The sequence below is a fragment of the Vipera ursinii genome (genome assembly GCF_947247035.1).
Source record: "Vipera ursinii genome assembly, chromosome: Z".
Classification (NCBI taxonomy): domain Eukaryota; kingdom Metazoa; phylum Chordata; class Lepidosauria; order Squamata; family Viperidae; genus Vipera; species Vipera ursinii.
The window spans coordinates 102,399,948-102,422,200 of record NC_139517.1 but is presented as its reverse complement, the minus strand read 5'-3'; the positions used below and the strand labels follow the sequence as shown (position 1 = coordinate 102,422,200).

The following is a 22,253-nucleotide window of genomic DNA, read 5'->3' as shown; positions in this document are numbered from 1 at the left end:
CCTCTCGGTGTGGCTGCTTTTCCTGGGCAGCCTGGCAGTGCGGCTCCTGCGCTCGGACCTGTTGCTGAGCCGGCCGCTGCTGCTGCGCGTGGGGCTGCTGGCCATCCTGCAGGCGCTGGGCCAGGCTGTCCTGCCGCTGCCCCTCAGCGCCACGCTCACGGCGGCTGCCTGCTGGCTCGTCTCGGCCAGCACCGCCCGGCGGAAGCGCATCCCCGCAGGGGGGAGAGCGGTGCTGGTGACAGGTGAGTCCGGCGGGCGCGAGGCCCTCCCCTCGTGCCAAGAGCCAACGGGCAGTGCTGCCTTCGTGTGGGGAGAGCCACCCGACGCTCCCACCCAGCCGTGTCCCGGAGCCGCGGCGGAGATAGCTCGGTTGTGCGGGGTGGCCCGGCCCAGGCGGGGTCCTGGAGAGCCAAGGGCCCCGGGCCTGCTCCATCCTCCCCGCGTCAGGACCGAGCCTGGTCTCCGCGCTCGCCAGAACAAAGAGGAGGATGCTGGTGGCAGGCGGGCGCTCCCTCCCCGATCCGCCGGGGAGCGTCTCCCAAAGCGCAGCTTCAGGCGGCCGGGAGTCCGTCGGCCTGGTCGCTGGTGAGCTGGCCCGCGGCTAGGACCGGGGCCCAGGAACCGGTAGCCGGGTGCGGGTGGGGGGAAGGAAAGCCGGGCGCGGGCTTCTGTGGCTGGTTGCGAGGCCGGATGCGGGCGTCTGCCGGGAGAGATAGCGGGTAGCAGGGCACGCTCTGCTTATACTCAGATGCCGCTTGGGTGAGGGGGAGGGGCTTCCTGCCGCTCCCGGGGTCTGGCGTTTGCAAGGGGGAGGGGAAGGGGCTTAGAGGCTCTTGGGGGTGAGAAGGGAGAGTCACGATGGAGGGGGGACTGGACTAAGGAGGCTTGTTGCTTTGCAAGAACGGGGACGCTCGACTGATTTATGTTATTTTTCCGGCGTATAAGACGACCTGGCGTATAAGACGACCTCCCAACTTTTGAGAAGATTTTCATGGGTTCAAAAGTCGTCTTATACGCTGGAAAATACGGTAAGCCTTTTATTTCTTTCTATAATTCAACAAAAGAAAAGATGGTATCTTCTGGAGCATTTTGATTATCACTATTTCCTCCCCCATGGTTTGTTAGCTCCAAAAGTGAAGTGGGATTCAGCTGGTTCGCATCACTTTGGTAGAACCAGTAGCTAATTTTTTGTTGTCCAGGCCTAGAATGGACTTCCGAAAGTGGCATCCACACAGAGAACCAGTTGTTCACATATTTGAATCCCACCACTGAGTAAAACATTTTACTAATCTTTTACTTTTAAAGCCAAACTGTGTCAGACAAAAGCAGACTAAAGTAATGACAGGTAAATTGTGTAAATAAAGACCATAACAAGGATCTGATGTTATGTAATACCAGTAAGCATCAGCCTTTCCTTAATTCTTTTCCTGAAATTAAAAGAAAACCTAAATTATTGGTTTCTTGTTAAAGAAGTTCTATCTAGACTTCTGTGTTGCTTGAAAATTCTTCCAAAATGTGCGTTCATTTCCTCTATAAAAATTCTTTTCTATAAATTGTCATTTATAACTTCAGCACATTTTTAAAAATAAAATATAACTCTTCAAAGTTTCATTTCAAGAAATATAAAAACATTTCCAAATCTTATTTTCAGTGTCTGGTATGTCAAAAACTATTTGTGTCCCTTCTATGAAGGAACAGTTCTTCCAGAAGAATTTTCTAAGTTCCCACCTTTCACTCTTCTCTACACCAAGTTTTAATTCATCATTATTCTTTCCTCCAGACCTTTTCTTCTTCTCCTTCTTTTTTCTACTAAGCAACTCATCCTAAGCAAGAAAAGAAAAAAAAGAAGAGTTCTCTGCAAATAAAAGTAAAAATAAAACAGGACAGGGGCTACTAATTATTTTAAAGAAATCATTAACAGTAAGTATTGCCATGATAGTCCTTCTTTAAAACACTGGTTCCCAAACTTTTTTCTTCATTACCCAAAATTGCTTTTCAGAAAGTCCTTTTTTACCCAAAGTAGATAAAATTCATTTACCCAAAGTAGATAAAAAAAGTAAATTGAAAATGTCCCTGTTGCAAGTAGATAATGGGCTCATGTGTCATTAACCCCCTCCCCCAAATCACTTTTATCCAATTTTGGGTAATTTTCCCAACGTTTGGGTAGGACTTCCTTAAACACATATGAACTCCAACAGTCAGGTATGTTACATTCACATTAATCAAACTGTCCCTTTTTTACAGCTTTAACTTATTCTTCTCATTCAAAATTGTAATAATGTGGCTCTAAAAATATTTTTAAAATATAGATGGCTTAACTCCTGAAGAGTGCTGAAAATGCATAACCAAATTGATACATAAATAAGGATGTTCTTTTGTTTTCTGGTAGTCAGGAAGGAACCAGCATTTAAAACATTTCTTTACTGTTGTCATTAACAGTGAATATAAATTTCAAAGGTGGGGGGGGGGGGAGAAAGGAGAAAAAAAGAAAAGGGAAAAAAAGGAAAAACCTAAACTAAATATCAAGGAAGGAAATTTAGCATGAATTGGTTTCTCAACTCTCCTTCCTCTGAGATCATCAGATCTTGATATTAGAACAAAACCTAAAATATTTATGTTCTTCAAAATTATCTTAATTTAAAACACTTCTAGAGGAAGAAAATACTTTTTTTTTCTTTTTCTTTTAGGACTATTTTTGTCAGCATGCAATCTGAAAGGCTAATTCAGACAACAAACAGCCTGTATATCTGCATGTATAAAAGATAGATTCCTCAGCTGTGCCAATACATTTTGCCACTTGAAGCAATAAACAACAAGACAGACTGAAGCTGACTGGACAGAGCGCAGAAACTAATTTTCAACACTGTTCTATCATCAATGTCCTCCACTATACTAACGGAGTATTTCCCTCTCTGCTATCTCTTCTAACCCTCACTCTTCCATCTCCTATTTCCCGACTGAAGCCACCTGTTTCTCTCTTTGCCTCCCAACAGATTAACTATTAACAGTGTTAATAATGAAACATTAATGCTTAATTCAGAAATGCTGAGCAATTCTTGATGATTTTAGAGTAAGCTTCTTACCAGTTGTTTTTCCAGGTAGATAGACCAAACCACGGCATAATGTCCTACTGTGAGGATAATGAACAGAAGTAATGCCAACTCTTCATTGCTCATTTTCCTCACTCGCCTGTAATAAAATACAGGCTGTCGCCAATCTGGTAGCCCATTGATCAGGATATCATCATACCTAGGGCAGTAAAAACAAACAAACAAGCTCTCATAATGCATTTAAAATTAACCTATTTCCTTCTTTTTTAATGAGACAGATATGGCTATTTTGTTTCACTCATCACCTGTTTGTTTTGTTTTTAACAGCAAACTCCTACAATTATATAGCTTGTCAACATTTAATCTGGGTTCCTAGGATAAAATTTCGAATCAGACTGCTATGGAAATGTTTATCAATGACTACTTTAAAAATGGTAACTCTACTGTTCTTACAGCTCCCCCAATTGATTCACTGGAGAAGTGTTTTTTCTCAAAAATAAACCACATGTATTCAGACTCCCTGCCAATCAAGGGACATGTTCTGAGAATAAAAGAATTACAAAAGGATGATTGTAAGTGGAAAAGCAAAGACCACCAAAATCATTTATTGGCTATAATTCCTTATTTATAGCCATATGTAAAAGCAGCCTTAATTGTCCAAAATATTTAGTTTTATAAAACTTTGATGTGGAAACTAACTTAGGAATGACTAGTAATTTAATTGTGAACATTTACAAAAATAAAAAACTGTCATTTTAAAAATGTAAAAAGAATAACTTTATCCTAGTAAGAATTTTCATTTTAAAGGTTGAATTTGCATTATTTCACATTAAAAAATAATTTGGATAATTTCTTTTTTACATAAGTTTTATTATTATTTTTTAAATTACAATCTTTAGAGGTTAGTAAACAACATGTTGTCTGGATTTACATATTTAACATTAACTTCTTTAATATAAATCTATTCAGTACTGCACAATCCAGTATTTTTTCCTTGATCCTCCTTTCTTCCCCATATTTTTTCCATTTTCCCTTCATTAGACAATTACAATTCTTAGTACTATTGATGTATACAAAATTAGACATCATATTTTACTAACATTATACCAATAACAATATCAATTCGTAAGTCAATATCTGTTTTTCATGCTCTTATTAAAGTTTGATTTCCCATCAATGTTTAAAGTATCTTTGTCATTTATGATTTTCTCAATATTATTTACATTTATATAGCCAAAAAAATTATTCATACCAATCCTCTTATTTTCAAATTTTCCATATCAAAAGAACAAAAAAATGCTATTTTAATTCTAAATCATATCTCCCATTATAAAAAGGTAGTTATATCTAAGGGCCATCCATTCTTTTAATCATATTCGAACAGAAAAAGCCTCCTCTGATAGATCAAATTCTCTGTTTTTTAAATCTAACTCTCACTTTTTTTCTTTGCCAAGTAGTTTTCCAGGCCAAGGCAATTAAATTGCCCCAAAATTTTCTTTCTATTTTTGTGAAAGCTGCTTGGCACGAGGAAGACAATTTAGATAGAATACCTTTTGGGGGGAAACTCAATCCTTCCACATTCCCTTAAACATTTCCCCTGCACACTTATGTACCATTTTCTAGAATCTTCTTCCTTGTCATCAGTGTATTTTGGAGAAAGTAATAAGGGGTCTTTTGTATTTTCATTGTTATAGGTAGGTTTTGCAGTATTTTATTTGTATATGGCAGTCCATATTTCCCTTCTCCTATATCCTCCATCTCTAGGTCCATTTCTTCTGCTTCATAAAAAAAATATTTTGGATAATTTCTTATATTTACTCTTGCTAGTGTTTTAAAATGAATGATTTAAACACCTGCCAGACAATATTAATTTCTTACGTGCATAAAAATAACTTTCTCTGAAAAAAACAGACAAGTCTATTATTGAAAAGAGTTCAAATGGAGACATATTGTATGCTCAAATTAATCCTAAATAGAACACAGCTCATTGAATATTCTAATCACACTATTTCCAGTATTAAATCTGCACTAAAGGACTAATTTGGTGCAACACATTGACCAAAATATTTTAATTAAAAATATTCTGAGTTAGTCGCAAGCCTAATTACAGGAATAGCAATAGGGTCTATATTGTCATGCAGGTCAGTAGGACTCAGAAGTAGGTTTTTCTCAAGTAAATTGACCGATCCAGGAATAATAGTGCAGCTGCTAAACTGCCAGTCTTGACATGTAAATCAATTTAAATGCAACAACTGCAGTAGCTACTTTGACAGTTATTAAATTGATACCTTGGAGATATCTTAACAGAGAAAGTCAAACTTTTAAATTATATTTTTATTTAAAAAAATCAAAGCAAATTTTGATTGAATACCCAGGTCATACTGTTCATCAAAGCAAAATGCATTTTATTTCTAAAGTTAAATAATTAACAGAATACTTATTACAAAACTGCCTTATGTTAGTTGCTATCTATACAATTTTAAAAAACAGAATAAAATATAGCTTTATAAATTCAATTGAAGTCTTTAGCCAATACTACTACTAAAAGGCTTAAACTGCAATAATAAACAAATCAGCAATTTCCATAGTCTTCAATGGCTTTACTTTCAAGTAAACCTGTATAAGTTTTCCAAAAAAAAACTTTTCTTCCAAAAATAAAAAGAATCTTAATACTTTTTGGGACTGAAAATATCTTAAAATGTTAAATGGTTTCTTAAAAAAATTAAATGTTTTTCAGATTATATCAAGTCTAAAATTGAAACATATTTAACAAAAAATATTATAAATTATATATATGAATTAGAAATTTCTGATTAAAATTATAGAAATTAAACCAAAATAAAAGTTCATTCCAATACATCTGACAAATGTACTTCACTAATAATAAAAAACCCAGTAAGATTGTTTTTCAAAAATTGCACAATTCACAACTTGTGTATTTTTAAGTTTTGTATACCATTCTTCAAAGTTTTTCAAAAACAGATTTCAACAAATTAAAATTACAAATAAAAATCACAATTTATAATAGTAAAAACAAAAATCATGGTAGCTATCTCTCTTAAAGCACATTTAATGTATTTTCAGATTTGATGCAAGAAAATCTCACATGCTAAAATACACTAAACACTAAGTATTTACCAGGCTCTGTCTGCTATTTTGAACAAAAGTCTCCAAGGATTTAGTTCCAGAATCAATGCTCTATTGATTTTACTATCAGTGAACATTATGGCTCACATGACAGGCCATTTTAAGGGAAGATAGCTTCTATTATACACCACTTTTTAGAATATATACTGTCAAAAGATAAATCACTGAGTTCTATAGCAATTAAGGACTATATTTAAAAATTAAGCTGTCTGCTTAATTTTTAGGAGTACATATAAACAAAGATCCTTAGTTAGTCAGAATGCTTTGATAATTTTAATCTTGTTTTTCACATTTAGAAAATTAGTTAATTAGGAAGTATAGACAATTCATTACAGCTCTTGTTTGTAGAAATCAATCTATCACATAGAATGAATCTTCAAAGGCATGCAAGAGAATGAAGCACATAAGTAGAGTGTAAAGAGTTTTTCTGTTCTTTCGTTTTGCCCATTCTCCTAATTTCCTCATTTCAAATTATGAATAAGATAAGAGAAAATAATTCACTACATTCATAACTAATATAAATTGTAATAACTCCCTCAGTTCACCCTAAAATATTTCTTCAAACTACAGATTTATTTTGCAAAATATGCAGTTACTAAACAAAAAAATTGACTCCTCATATTTAGGTGGCTCAAGGTTACTATAGTATAATTGGCTATCACATATGAACACTCAATCCCGAGCTATAGTCCCTAATTTTTAATTAAAATTGTGACAAGATTAGAACTGAAAACCTACCACAAAATTTAACTGAATGTTCAACATCATTTCATTTCCACAACTATGTATACAGAACACGATGTAAATATATAAAATTTATAGGGTGGGGAAAGGACCCTTTTTTTGTACTGTTCCTTTTGTATTTTTTTCATGCATTTGTTTTGCAAACACACACAAACAAAAAAAAACACACACACACACTCACACACACACACACACACACACACAGAGAGAGAGAGAGAGAGAGAGAGAGAGAGAGAGAGAGAGAGAGAGAGAGAGAGAGAGAGATAATGTAAATGAGTTTCAGAAGACTTCTATATTTTCCATATGGTAGTTCATTACAAAAAAGGTGATAGGATATACAAGTCTGGTGTTAGAACAATTATTTTGGTGCTCCACCAATTATTTTGGTCACAAGAATTTTAAAAATCTAATGATGAGTTGACAAGAACACTGTGGAAAAGTTATCAAAAAGATGCTGTTCTAATAATTAGTTTCTAAATAAATAACATGTTTGGATTATACTTTTAAAAAATTGTCTAATGAAAGTGAAGTAATTTGTTGGAAATCAACTTAATTTCATCTACATTTTAAAGCTAGGTAGCAAGTTATAGCAAATTTATACTTTTACACGGCAACTAAAGTAACTATGCTAAAAGTAACTCCTACTATCAATCCACTATAATAAAGAACATAGAAATTTAAAATATCATTTTATCTGCTATTCACTCATCTACCATATGTAGTAAGATATTAAACCTTTGGGCATTGTGCAACAGTTTCCAAACTACTGTTTTCCTTCCTCCAGCTTCAGAATGCAAATGGTTTGACATGTGAACAATTCAAAGGAGAATTCAAAAGTTCAGCCTTTATACCAGCTTCTCTTTCACATGCTCTGGAACCAAAGATTCAAATTTCTTGTGAATTGGGAACTAGGTTCTGGGCAAACAGATTTAAAACCAGAAACTTAAGCTTTCTTAAATATTCTGGTATACATTTCAAATATGCTGGCTTAGTTTACAACAATGTATAAGTAATATTTAAAATGATGTTTACAGAATATAAAATAAATGGAACAGCTACATTCTGAGCAAACTATTTGTTTCATAGCAAAAAAAAGACTGAAAATTGAAATAGCTGAAGATTTTGATCCAAATAATGTTTTCAAACCTTAATATTATTAGGACCAACAAATCTCAAGGAAATTAATTGAATGAATCTTTATGCAACTGGGAAAAATATATTTTTAAGAGGGAAAAGTATTTAAAAACCATTAGTTATCTCTTGGTTAGCTGTTATTTAAGGAAGATAAATATCCTGCATATTGTAATCAACACCAGCAGTTTTTCAACTGAATCAGTGAACCAACAGCAAAAATTCCTGCAGGCAAATACCTGGGGAAAGATTTCTCATAGAAGAATGGATGTTTTGTTTGTTGCTTTTAAGAGGAAACACCTGCTTACTACTGCACATTCCTAGCTTCATGGAAGAGATCATCATAAGAGATGATGAGGCGTTTAACTGAAGTATCATAAAATTTTATTTTTGTTTAATTGTAACTCATTCTTAAAGACGGGTAGAGATTGAACACCTATAATGTCACACACATCTAACATAATTTTATTAAGTGCATTAAAAAGAGCACAATATGTAAATATTTACACGAAACTTCTAAATAACTTGATATCCATGGTCAGCAACTACAAAAGGCAATTCCTTGACATTCCAACTGTATTTAAAAAAAGGCTGAAAAATTTAGGGTCTATATCTTTAGTATTAATTAGCTTAAAGAACAGTATGCATATAAAATGAGCACTACAAAAATAGTAAAAATGATGCATCTATATGTGTACATGATAAGAGGTTGCATTTAAACTAGCTCGTACCTTTGCAACCATTTGACACAAGACATTGACCCCCATTGTTTAACTTCCTAAACTTCTTTGATCTATGACTCTAAGCTGAAAGAGTGCAGTAGGAGGCAGGGTAAAAACCATACACAAAATCACCAAAACTCCTCTGAACACTGTTCCTTGGCTCTTTCAACACAGAGGATTATCTGAAAGTAGATAATCTCTACTATGAAACCTGGAGTCATGCCAAGGCGTCTACAAAGCCAAGAACCCCTAGAGAACATTCAGCACCCCTGCTCAGAATATTGAAAACCTAGAGATATTTCAAATAGAACTCCTGTGCTGGTAGTAAGCCTTTTCTTCTTCCCCCCAAATATCTGGGTCATCAATAGCTAAATTGAGCATCCTAATAAACTCTGCAAGTCCCGATTCTTATTCCACAAGAATTGAGAAAAGCAAGCCAAGCATAAGTGATTGCCTGATTATGTTCTTTTCTCATGAAGAGTAAAAATATATTACTATAGTATGCCTATTAAAGAAATTACTGAATAATATAAAACAATTGAAAGCTGATAGGTTTGCTCACTGTTCTTAAATCTATTCATTTTGATAAAATAGGTGGGGGGGAGAGGAAACCCTGAAGATGGCATGGGGATTTGTTCTGAGGATCAAATTAACAATCAGAAATATAACAGCTGAACAATGTGTTAGTAATTGAAAAATACAAATACATTTTGTGAGTGATTATAAAATCTTCTATTCCCTAAGAGGAAACACATTCATACTTACTGAAGATTCAGCAACAGTTAGAAATGTATGTAACAATCATAAACAAACCATAATTCTTGCAAGAAGTGCTGAAATCCTGGCTCATGTTAGTGGCTACAGGAGTTGAAAAGACTGCTTTGAAATATATTCAAGATAAACTCACCTATGCCTTCTCTCTTCATCCTTTAAAACCTCATATATGGCCACCAACTAGAATAAAAGGTACTTTTATGTTCAAAAACTCTGCACTGAAAAACCAGAGAGTTTTGCTATAAAATTGCAAAAATGTTGGACTATCTTTCTTAAAGAGCAAACAAAGAACAATACAAATCATTTCTTGAAAACATTTAAAACTCTCAAACATTTCTAGCAATATTCCATCTTTGGCAGTTCTAAATATTTTTTATCCACAATATAAGGTAATATTATTTTAATGATGTTTAGCCTGAAATAAAAATATTAAACATTTAAAAATATTTTATTGGTTTACTAATATTCATAAAAATCTACCAATAGATTCCACGTGTGGAGGAAAAAATATTTCAACATAATTAGAGGTCAGTTTTAATGTACAAGTAAACCAAAACTTGTACAAATAATTGTTTTCCATTTGCTAAAGTATAGCTTGTGACTCTGTCCTAAACAAAAAAAAATCCCATAATATCTAACTGCCAAATTTAAGAATTGCCACCTAAGAAGGTTCTATTTTATACAACGTACTTTTCATCTTTTTGTTTTGTTTCATCTGAACCCTTTTTTAAATATTTAGGGGGAAAAATAAAGCTTAAATGCTTCCAAAATCCTGAATTCATTTCTAAATATAGTACAGTCATAATGTGGTACATTTTTCGTATTTTTAATGATCACATAAGATTTGATAGTAATTATCACTTACTTGTCTAAACTGGGTTTCAGCATTTTCATCTTTATTCTTGTCTGGATGTAATATCAGTGAAAGCTTGCGATAAGCTTTCCTAATATCTGCCGATGGAGCATCCTACAAAACACAAAGCAAACTTTGTCAGAAATGAATTTCCAGAACCTTGTTAAGATCGGAGAAGGCAGCCAACCAAGCGCAGGGACCTGAGGCAATGTAATTTGAGCAATCATTCTTTACAGCCAGGATATGCAGCCAGTTAGGCCCTCAAGACTGAACAATCGGTCAATCCAATTTTGTTCTCCTTTTAACTTGTTTCAGTACCATGTGCTCATTACAAGAAGATAGTATTTGCCTGGATACTTTCAAACACTTGTTTCCTTAAAATGAGCAACTAAATCTTCAATGGCAATTAAGAGATCAAGGGGATAAATTAAAATTAATATGCCTGACCATCTTCAAAAATACCATTTTTTACTCAGGATTTTTCTTATTTCTATTAGTTGCATTACTGGTTAAAGCTGTAGTTTTACTACTAAATTTATATCTTTTTAATTTCTTGCAGAACTTTCAAACAAACACTGATACTGCATGATGCATAAGAGGATCTGTAAGGTATACCAGCTTTGTTTTCAAAAGAAACAGAAATACTAACAAAAGCAATGCCCCAAATTGCAGTTCAAGTTTATTTTATTCTTTAATCTTGAAACAGCCTACTAACTACATTTTGGGCGAAATCTCAGAACTTCCTTTTCTAAAAATACACAGAATAAAATATATGAACCTAACTCCTAGTGCTTTTTTTAAGACACACTGTGCCTGTTGCCTTCCACAACTGATCAAAATATCATTTGATTACTATTGGCGGAAAGGATTATTTAATATTGTGTCAAAGATATTCAAAGTTATAGTATTCTGAGTAGTATGCAGAATCACCGTATCAATTTATTTCAATATTTCTCAATTGGTGAGTCCCTGATAAATAGGTGGTATTTTGGGATCTCAAGCACAAAAGATGCCTGTGGAGATTCTCAGTCATCCCAGTCATGGTTGTCTCTAAGGTGCTTTTTCAAAAGGCAATTGGGCTATGTTTTTTCCTTGAGGAAAACAATGTTTTGCTTCTCATCCAAGAAGCTTCATCAGTGAATCATGAATCATGAACTGATGAAGCTTCTTGGATGAGTAGCGAAATGTCTTCTTCCACAAGGAAAAAATATAATCCAGTTGCCTTTTGAAAAAGCACCTTTGAGACAAGCCCAAAAGATGTTTCGGGACAGAGTTAAAATTTTGTTAAGAAAATTAAGCATTAAGGATTTGTTTTTAGAAAAGTATCTTATTTAAGTTTGAGTCAGTGTGCTCAATGTATTATCAATGCATGTATGCTGAACATTTTCTAAAATACAGTATATATGCACAAACTTACTATAATTGGTCAAAGTAAAAAGAGCCCCTAAAAATGTAAACCAAAAGCAAGGCAATTAAAGCGGCACTGTAATTAGTCTGTCAAATCTTCCAATACAAAGCATTGTTTACTTCATAAGATTCATAGCATAGTATAAAATATTCGAGGCCAGAAGGGAATAGTAAGGTGGGTTATATTCTGTGTGAGGGAATGTCTATGTCCATATGGCATATATACATTGAGAAGCTACATCCAGTAATCATATATATATCATGAAAACAAATTCTTGAAAATGTTATATGATTTATCCACCTGCAGGTTTCATTCATACAGTCCTATTCTGAAGTGTTTTACATGTAGTAAATGTGCAATGTCTGAAACATTTTTGACTAAATGAGAGAAATAGTACAAAACTTGTGGATAAAGAAAAAATATTCAAAATTCAAACACAATTTTGCAGAATTTCCAGCTCCCATAGCTAAGTAATAAAATTTTACTGAAAATCTAGATTCATAAGTACATTTATGAAGGCCCCTGAACATGAGATTTGTTCTCACTAGAAACCAAATTCCATGCAAATCAATGGAATATTCTACCAGTGTTTATTTTAAGGACGTTTACGTGTTTCTAGAAACTAGTAAAAAGGATGGGACTAAAAGACATTTACATTTATCTTTATGACAACTGCCTATAATATAATTCCAATTTATGCTATATGTATAACACTTTGGCTTCTCTTATTCAAATATTCAAGCAGTAACACTTGAATCAAAAATTACATATTGGCAAAAAAGGAGGAAAAGAAACAAAGTTAGTTCATTTTAATATCCAATCATGTCAGTATGAAGTGAAAAATGATCTTATTTTATAGAAAGCCAATTTGTAATATATGTAAAATAAGTCATTTAAAGACTAAAAATTTACTCCTCCACATATTGCTTTGGCAAGATGTCTCACTAACACAATTTCATTGGAGTTGGCTATGAGAAGGTGAGTTAGCCAAGGCAGTATTGACCATGACTTTGCAGTCAATTACACTATCACAAATTGCATTCAGCATCTGTCACTTAATTGTGATTAAATCCTAAGGGGAATGGGGAAGTCCTTTAAGATGGGAAGGCGGGAGGGGAATGAGGGTAAACTAGGGAAGGTGCAATGTTTAGTACTCAGTAATGTTTTGACCAACACTAGAGGTTGTGCAGACCAAATTCTATAAAATTCCAACATTGTAATATTTAATTGCTTTTTTATTGAACCGAGACTCATGTATCATATTACTACTAAACATATATAATCTATTTTCATATCAGCACTGTACAGGTTTTTATCATTTCAACCATTTTAAGATTTTCTGTATATCCAAAAAGCTACAGTAAAACTAATTTGGGTTAATAGCCTTTGACAAATGAAAATAAATCAAAACATTTTTTACAAGGAAATTTTCACCCAAACATATTGGTCAGAAGTGCAGCTTTTTTTGGTACAGGAAAACTATTCTTATTCTAAATCTTGGATTCCAGTAGACAATTCCTCATCCTCTAATTTTTTTAATGACAGAAAAATATTGTATGCATATAGAGACAAAAAGACAGTTGCAAAGAATATAGTCAGACACCAATGAATAGCTAAGAACAAAGGAGGCAGAGAAAATGTAAAACTATCTTGACTGAAAGAAAAACAGTTTTGGAAATGAAGAAGGCTAAACTAGAGTTCCCACCAGATGGACATAAAAATAAAAGGGAGAAACTAAAGAGATGGAATGTTAGAAGGAATATTTTAGAAATTAATATAGGGATGATGGTGATTATAGATTGAAATTAAAGCAAACGATAGAAATGTTAATATCTAAGATAGAATGATGAAATAGAAAACACAAATGCTAGAAAAATGTACATGTAAGTATACACATATCCAGATATTTTAATTGGAAATTCTTAAGTACAGATTAGGTTTTTTTAATGGGCATCTGTACAATTTCTTTAACATGAACATAAAAACTGAATTTGCTTGAGTAGGGCTTGAATCATGGAATAGTAATAGTAATAACAACAACAACAATAATAATAATGTTGGAAGGGATCTTGGAGGACATCTAGTCCAACCCCGATCAGGCAGGAAACCCTATACCACAGGTCTGCAACCCGCGGCTCCGGGGCCACATGCGGCTCTTTCAGCCGTCTCCTGCGGCTCCCAGTCCTCTGCCATGTGCAGTCCAAAAAAAAAAAAAAAAGTGGGACTAAAAAAGTTCAACCAATCAATTCAAATATGCAGGGTAGGTGCATATCTCGCCTTGGCTCCACTCTTCAAACCCTGCTCTGCGCATGCACGCATGTATGCGCATGTGCACACATTTTTTGCGGCTCCCAGTTTTTCCTTTTGTCAGGGAACCGGTTCTGAGTGGCTATTTCACTGTTTCAGGTTGCTGACCCTTGCCCTATACCATTTCAGACAAATGGCTGTCCAGTCTCTTCTTAAAAATGTCCAGTGTTGGAGCATTCACAGCTTCTGGAGGCAGGTTGCTCCACTGATTAATTGTCCTAACTGTCAGAAAATTTCTCCTTACCTCTAAGCTGCTTCTGTCTTTGGTTAGTTTCCATTTGTTGCTCCTTGTCTTGCCTTCAGGTGCTTTGGAAAATAGCTTGACTCCCTTTTCTTTGTGGCAACCCCTGAGATATTGGAACTCTGCTATCATGTCACCCCTCATCTTTCTCTTTATTAAATTAGACATACCCAATTCCAGCAGCCATTCCTTACATGTTTTAGACTCCAGTTCCCTAATAATTTTTGTTGCTCTTCTCTGTACTCTTTCTAGAGTCTCAACATCTTTCTTACATCGTGGTGACCAAAACTGGATGTAATATTCCAAGTGTGGCCTTGTAAAGTGGTATTAATACTTCATGTGATCTTGATTCTATCCCTCTGTTAATGCAGCCTAGCACTGTGTTGACTTTTTTGGCAGCTGCAGCACACTACTATTTTATGCAAATGTAGAATTGAAGATTGATTTATGATGAAATAAAACAGGCATGGGAATAAATGCAAAATGTAGATATGAAAATGAAAAATGTGTATGTTCCCTTCACTGTCCAATTTAGTTACAAATAAATAAAGAAAGAATGTTTAGGTGGCATCAGAAATATCACCTCTGGAGATATGAAGGTATGTGTATTTTTATGTGCAACTGATGCTAAGTTCTTAGCTGAGAGCATGCATAATTTGCAGCAAATATTAACGTAGATTACATCTTGTAACAAGGACTATAGATCTGAAAATTAATGGTATCAAAGACCAAAATGGTAATGTTTGATGGAAAAAACAGAACAGATTATTTCAAGATTACTTTATGTGCCTTGATAAAATTTTGTCTAAAGATGGGATAATTTAAGATATGAGAACGTTGGTAAAATGGAGTGATCTGTTGCAAAGAATACATATTTACTGGAAGAACAAAATTTCTAAGAGTATGAAATTTGCAAAAGTATTCTTTTGCTCATTTTGCTATAAAGGTGAGAAATATGTCAGGAGAAACATAAAAAGTTGAGCACTACTGGAATGAAGTAATTAAGAAACATTTTTAGCAAAACAGAAAGATGGGGTGAAAAAATGGATGTTGAATTGATATGAAAATAAAAGTGTGATATTTTGAAATTCAGGCAGTTTGATCATATAAAGAAAAAAAGGAACAAAATGCAAAAGAAGTATATGAAAGAATTAGTTGAGAAGATGAGGTATTTTATTTATTAAATTTATATGACACGCAACTCTCTGTTGAAGCAACTCTTGAGGAAATATTGAAAGAGCTGGGGTTGGATGGAGTTAATAGGTCCTCAAAAAGAGAAAAGACAGAAGTTTAAAGGGAAAGGGGGAACATAAAGGAGTGTATTGATGTGATGGAATTAAGAACAATATGTTTGATTAGAAATTTATGAAGAGAGATTGTTAATGTAAATCTTAACTACATTTCCTTTTGTCTCAAAGGTACTTTTTCAAGTTGACTGTTTTTTCTTGAAGAAGAAAATCTTTTGCTTATCATCTTCATTGAAGAAGAAACATTTTCTTCCTCAAGAAAAACTAGTCTAGTTGCCTTTGGGAAAAAATACCTTTGAGACAACTATAACCTGGATGACTGAGAATATCCAGAGACATCTGCATTTCCTTTTCTTATCTCATGCCTTTAATTTTTTGGCTTACTTTCCTACACTCTGTATAATGTTGCTTATACCAAAAGAGAACAATATAGTAAGCATAAATATGAATGCTTGAATAACTTATAATCATTCATTCACAATCATTTGAAGTTACTAGTAAAGGAGAATATTCGTAGCTCAGGGTTGAAATGCAGATGTTTTATTATCTAAAGTAGCACTGATGATGTTGCCTAGTTTGGGTAATGAAACATCTGCAAGAAAACAACCAAGCTTAGAGAGCACCAGGGGTCCCTTATTGGAGATTACAGTGGCACTGAATGGTGGTTACAATGGTCTTTGTATTCTAGCCCCAACCAGCATCTCTCATGCTCACTTTACAACCACATCACTTAGCAATGGAATTTTCAGGACCAATTCCATTCTAAATTGAGGATTACCTGCATATGTGTTTACATATTATAAGTAATTGCAAAATTCGAACTCTCTCTCTCTTTCTCTCTCTCTTTCTTTCTTTTATTATCCTCCATCCTTATTTTTTATCATTTTCTTCATTCATTCTCAAAAGAGAGGACTTACATCAAGCATCAAAACTGATTATTCTAAAAATATCACAATAACTGGGAATGTCCAGCATTTTGGTGGTGTGCATTGAAACAAATTGCAGAACATGGTAAAATAATGGAATAAACAGACGTTCTACTAAAGTTCACACATTCAATTGATTCCAATTAAAAATTACTCATTACCATTCCTCTCAATACAAAACTATGATTGGAAAAACACCTAGGAATTTTCTAAATAAATAGTAACAAATTAGAAATTTCCATATATAATTCATAGCTTTTTATACAAAGTTCATTGCTTCATAAATCTCTGGGTCTAATAATTACATGAAACACACTTTCTACTTTAAAAAGGATCCAGGAAACCAAGCAGAGCGTCCTGGAATACTCTAAACATATTGTTCTGCATTAGTCAGAAACATCAGTAGGAATTTTGCAGGCAAGCAAAATAATTACCTCATATTCAGTAAATACCTGATTCTTTTTTCTTCTTTTTTAGTTGCTCCCAATCCAACTTTATGGATTGTCTAAGGATCTGGGCAGAGCTCAAGCCAGAAAATAGAGCAACACCACATGTATTTAGTATGCCTGCAGCCATACAGAGTTTATTACAGAAGTAAAATTCCAATCAAGATTTCCTTATCCGCAGCTCAGTCCCTTAGCATTCAATGCCTTTCCCCACTTGTATCTTACCACAGCACAAACATACTGCAGCAATTTCTCTCCTTATGGCATTGCCTTCCACTAATGTCTCAAGCTGTTTAAAGATGTCCTTACTTAACCCATAAAATAGTCTTCCCCTTTAAACAGGCTACAAGTCATATCAGTTACATGATAGTTGCAAATGATATATTTTATGCTCATATAATATGTATCACAATCAGATTCCTAGGTTGTAGGATCAGATTGGCATCTTTTTGTACTTTAAGCTGATGCAGGCATGGCTCCTCCACTCCATTGTCTTCTACGGATATCTTGCTTTATGTGTAACTGGAAAGTCCTTTTTTCAAGCTGGATCCCCCTCTATCCATTAGATTTTTGATCTGAACAATAGTGGTGGAAGGCATAACATGGTAAACTGGAAAACAGAAGAATGGTTCTCTCTCTGATGCTTCATAATACAATTCTCCCTCTGCCTGTCAGGTGCTGTTCAGGCAGCTCTTGAATACAATTTAAGTGCTATTTAAAATGGAACATTTGAATTTACTAATAATTGGACTCTTTTTGAGTGATCCTTCACAAAACACCTGCATGAAACCTGAGCAAAATTTGGGAGAAGGCTAAACATGCTTGTCTAACCATCTGTTAAAACTTGCTTCTTCTAGCCCCAGCCTCAAGTATAGTAATTGGTGAAGTCTGCCAGCTGGTGAAGTTTGATGGAAGAAAAACCAATAGACGTATTGAATGGATATCAGTGGATCTGTTGTGTATAGTGTCCTGTACAGGAACCCATAAACAAGAACAGTCCTATTTTAAGATATCATGTCTGAAACAGAGTAGGGATCACCAGTAAAGGTAGTAAATTTTGTGCAAATATTGCTTTCTGTTGGCTTAAGAACTGGTGGAACGCACTAACTCAGGCATGAAGAGCATAAAAACACTAAATTTGCAGATGTTCCTTTTGTGGGTTTTATTTTGCTTAAAAAATTAGAGGGAGGGAATATAAATATGAACATAAAGGTCATGCTCACAAAGGATTTCATCTGCATTCTGGAGGAGATAAGCTGACACTGCACCCCATGCAGGTGACAGTTTATTCCACTTCATTAGATACCTAAATGTCTCATCAGGATTCATAAAACAGCACTGTTTCTTTTCCTGCAAAATCCCCCAATGCACAGAATTAAGACATTAGAAACATCCAAATGTTAAGAAGTTACCAAAATCTTTTTGAGCTATTTGTGCAAATGTACATAATATCTTAGCAGTCAGTTGACTCAACTCTATAAAAATTATCAAGTCATATTTATGCCTAAATTAGCACCAGTATAGCCAAATAGCATGGCAATATCTTATTACACCAATTTTTTTAGATACAGCCCTACTCAGACATAGTGGTATTTGCGGCATTTGCTTTCATTTTTGTGGCAAGAAATTTTTTTCAGCAAATTAATGGTAAAACTTTTATCAGTTGATCTGATGCTGCTCCATCATTTTCATGCTGTTGAAACTTAACGCATTCTTTAAAATCACCATTTCCAATGTACACATCACCTCTTTTGAAATTTTCTTTATAGAAAAGCAGTCTGTATATTATATTTCTGTATCTTTGGAACCAATTTTCAATATATTGCACAAACACATTTTTAAAAGTTAGCATAGCCCCCTTTTTCCTTTACACTTTAGCATGGAATATTTCATAGCCATAAATCTATCCACTGAACAAATAATTATGTGATCTTTTCCCATAATACATGACACATTTGAAGAAAACAGCCTAATAGCTGAAGTCCAATATTGTGTCAACTATGCAACATTTCCAGAAAAGGCAGTGATACATAATTGCCTAAGAGTCATGTGGAAAGTACTGAGGAGAACATTAATTTCAGCACTGAATAGATTGCAGTGCAAATGTATGAAAGTTTTATTCTAAGTGGCCCTTTATGGTATTTTAAATAAAGTTGTTTATTTAATACTATAATCTAGAAATGGGAGTTTTTTTCCAGGTACTATATATTGATATGCTTTCCACACAGAAGAGAGGCTTTGTTTGTTTGTTTGTTTGCAGCAGTCTTGTCATCTGGGCATTAATTCAGTCCCTGCCTTAATGGAAAGCATAAGAGCAAACAATTTGTAGCTAAATCCAGGTTGTAGGAAAATAGCAATGGTTGAAATCTGGCAGACTATTACACCAATTTCATTACAGCAAAGGATTTTTCACCAGGATTCCATCATTTAGGTAATTCTAAGTGTGAATCTGAAACCAGAACACCAGACTCCTCCTCTTCAGCCTTCCAACAGGCCACTCAAGAAGTAACTAGTATAAATGGGACCTGATAATCATTTATACATTTATTGCTTAAATAAATGTATTTTATAAGAAATAAACTCTCATCATCAAGTTGTCTTCTAAGATTCCCTTTCCTGTAAGTTCACCAAAGTCTAAACTTCACTATTTTGCAAATCTGTCTGTCAAGATGACTTTTAATATTCATTCAAAGACTGAAGACATATGGATACTTTCAGTAGTTTAAAATTGCCAATGCAACATCTCTGGAAAAGGGGCGTACTAAAACAGCTAAAAAAAAATACTTGCTGCAGAAATTATGTTCACTTCAGGATCCATCCAGGAATTTATTTTTAAATTGATTGACTTGCTCTGCAACAAAATTCCTGCTGCTGAAAAAGCTATAAGGAAGTTGATGGTGTACCAAAAGATCCACAATATTGTAACACGCACACTAACACGATCACAAATGCAAGAAGGCTTTCTTGAAAACTATTAGCAAAACCAGAGATCACAAATATGGTGTTGTACCTTCAATTGTTAATGGAAGACACACATGAAATGTTCCTTCTAAAAAAATTCATATGAATACCTTTCACATCACTGAGATCAGTTGTTACCCTACCCAGTACTTCCAAATAATTTATTATTAGAGCATTTTGCCTTGTATTCCTGGCTGTACCCTAAGGCAACATCAATCATTTTCTCCATTAAGGCCAATCTTGCATCATTAAATATGATGGTTATTTACCGTTTTGCTTTTTTATCAGGATAATTAAATGGTTTAAATTTTTTCAACATTTCTGCAGCAGCCACAATGAATTTCTAGGAAACCTCCAGCTTTAGCACAGCACACATATATCAGACTTTTTTCACTGCTTTTCATCACCAAAACCTATCCTTTAAAAATCTGATAATATATTTTATTTTTCGTTTCAGTTACAGTTTGTTCCTATTCATGTTTTGACTTCATTATTAGAAGAGTCTTTTCCCCATATATATTTTTGTGTAGTATGGTTTAGTATAGATCATCTTCAAGCAGAAGATAAAGCTATTAGAAAAATGCTTACTGAGCAAACAGCATTTCAATGCCAGTCCTCAAGAAAGAAAAAAGGATGACAAAAACAATAGGACAAAGAAAACAGAATGGTACAGTAAAAGGAAATTGAATTTAATTCAAAATTGTATTCCATTTCTGATGAAACCAAAATTAAAACAATTCAATTTATTAATTAAAATACATTTTAAAAATATGTTCCTTTTTCCAATCAAAATTCTTTTGATTTTATAACTTCAATCTAAAATATGTAAGCATCTAAAACAGTTCATTTGATAATCTCATAATTTCATAATCTCTATACTATTAATTTTATATGCATTTTTCTTTCCTATCTAACTCTTTCAAATGTTTTTCTCTTGAGTATATATATTGGAAAACAAGCAATAGTTCTAAAGACATTTTTATTGGATATTGCAGAAGTATTTTCTACAGACAAAGAAGGAAAAAATAACTTTGAACGAACTTGTAAAATTCAATTTAAGACTGAAAAGCAGCCTTTCCCTTTAGAAAGTGCTGAAGCTCCATCTAGAGGTTCTTTTTCATTAATTTCACTTGCAGGATCATCTACAATTAGGGATAATATTAAAGTGCTAGAAACTTCCTTTTACCTTCACATTTTGTAATCCACAAAAGAATCTTGCCTGAACTATTCCTACCAACATTAGTTCCTTCACTGCCATCAAGTGGTAAAAAGTCAAAACTGATTCTTTAAAAATTAATCTCCTTATATATAGTATAAAACACAACTAGAGATACCAAAATGTAACAATGGCTTAGAAGTAAAGTTGAATGACTCAGTAGTTCAAAAAGTTCTGCTTAGCTGTCTTTAAGTTGCATATTGAAAACAAAATCACTAACCCCAAATACTAATTTTAGCTTTTTAAAATCATAATGCAACAGATAGAGTAATTCTTTTCTTTGCATCCATATGTTAAACATAATATGTATTCCAATGTTTTTATCTTGCAATGAAGCTAGACTGATATTTAATAGCCAATAAAGATATGACATTCAATATAAATTAATAAAAACTCATTACGTTGGAGCTTATGATGTAGCAAATAATTCTAACTTCACATGCATGCTGGGGTTTTTTTTCTGATTTTTAAATTGATCCATTTTCAAAGGAATGCACTCACAAATGTTGTATGCAAACAAGAGGTCTCAACAAGACAAGACAGCTTTAGCTATCTGTAAAGCTGAATGCACATCACTTACTATGTATTTTCCTTTTTTTTTACTATATAGACCAATTAGAAATTCAATTAACAGCACCTTTAAATGGAAGGAACATCTTCACCTTTAAATGGAAGGAACATCTTCTCAACTAAATTGAGAAGACTAGGTACATATCACCTTAAGAAGGAAATCCCACATTGAAGCAACTTATAAAAGCCCTCTCTCATGCAGGCTAATCAAACAGAAAGCAGGGGTTATTTGAAAGAGCCTTCACTGTATGCTAATGAGTACTCTATTCATTGCCAAGAAGAGTGCAAATGCTGCTCTGCAAACTTGGACCCTGTAGACATACTGTTCCTGTAACTCCTTGAATTTTTAATAGCAACGACTTTGATCAGATGGGATGGGATTCTGGTGCAAACATGCCAAATGTATCAAACTTGACACAAAGTGATCAGATTTCACAGAAACCTTTCCAATGTTGATCCAACTTTACCAAGGTTTCAAGTTTAAATGCTTTAAGCTCAGTTTTGAACCCC

At 34.1% G+C, this 22,253-nt stretch overlaps 1 protein-coding gene across 2 annotated transcripts in view; it reads right to left on the bottom strand.

The window, feature by feature from the left end:
- DNAJC1 (DnaJ heat shock protein family (Hsp40) member C1) overlaps positions 1–22,253 on the bottom strand; it is a 131,730-nt gene that overhangs the window by 84,053 nt on the left and 25,424 nt on the right. For both annotated transcript variants that reach the window (XM_083377984.1, XM_083377985.1), the window contains exons 2-5: positions 10,434–10,535; positions 9,702–9,748; positions 3,084–3,249; positions 1,729–1,823 (exon numbers count right to left, since the gene is read on the bottom strand). In XM_083377984.1, coding sequence (XP_083234110.1) covers positions 1,729–1,823; positions 3,084–3,249; positions 9,702–9,748; positions 10,434–10,535 — 410 coding nt within the window. The remainder of the gene's footprint in view (positions 1–1,728; positions 1,824–3,083; positions 3,250–9,701; positions 9,749–10,433; positions 10,536–22,253) is intronic.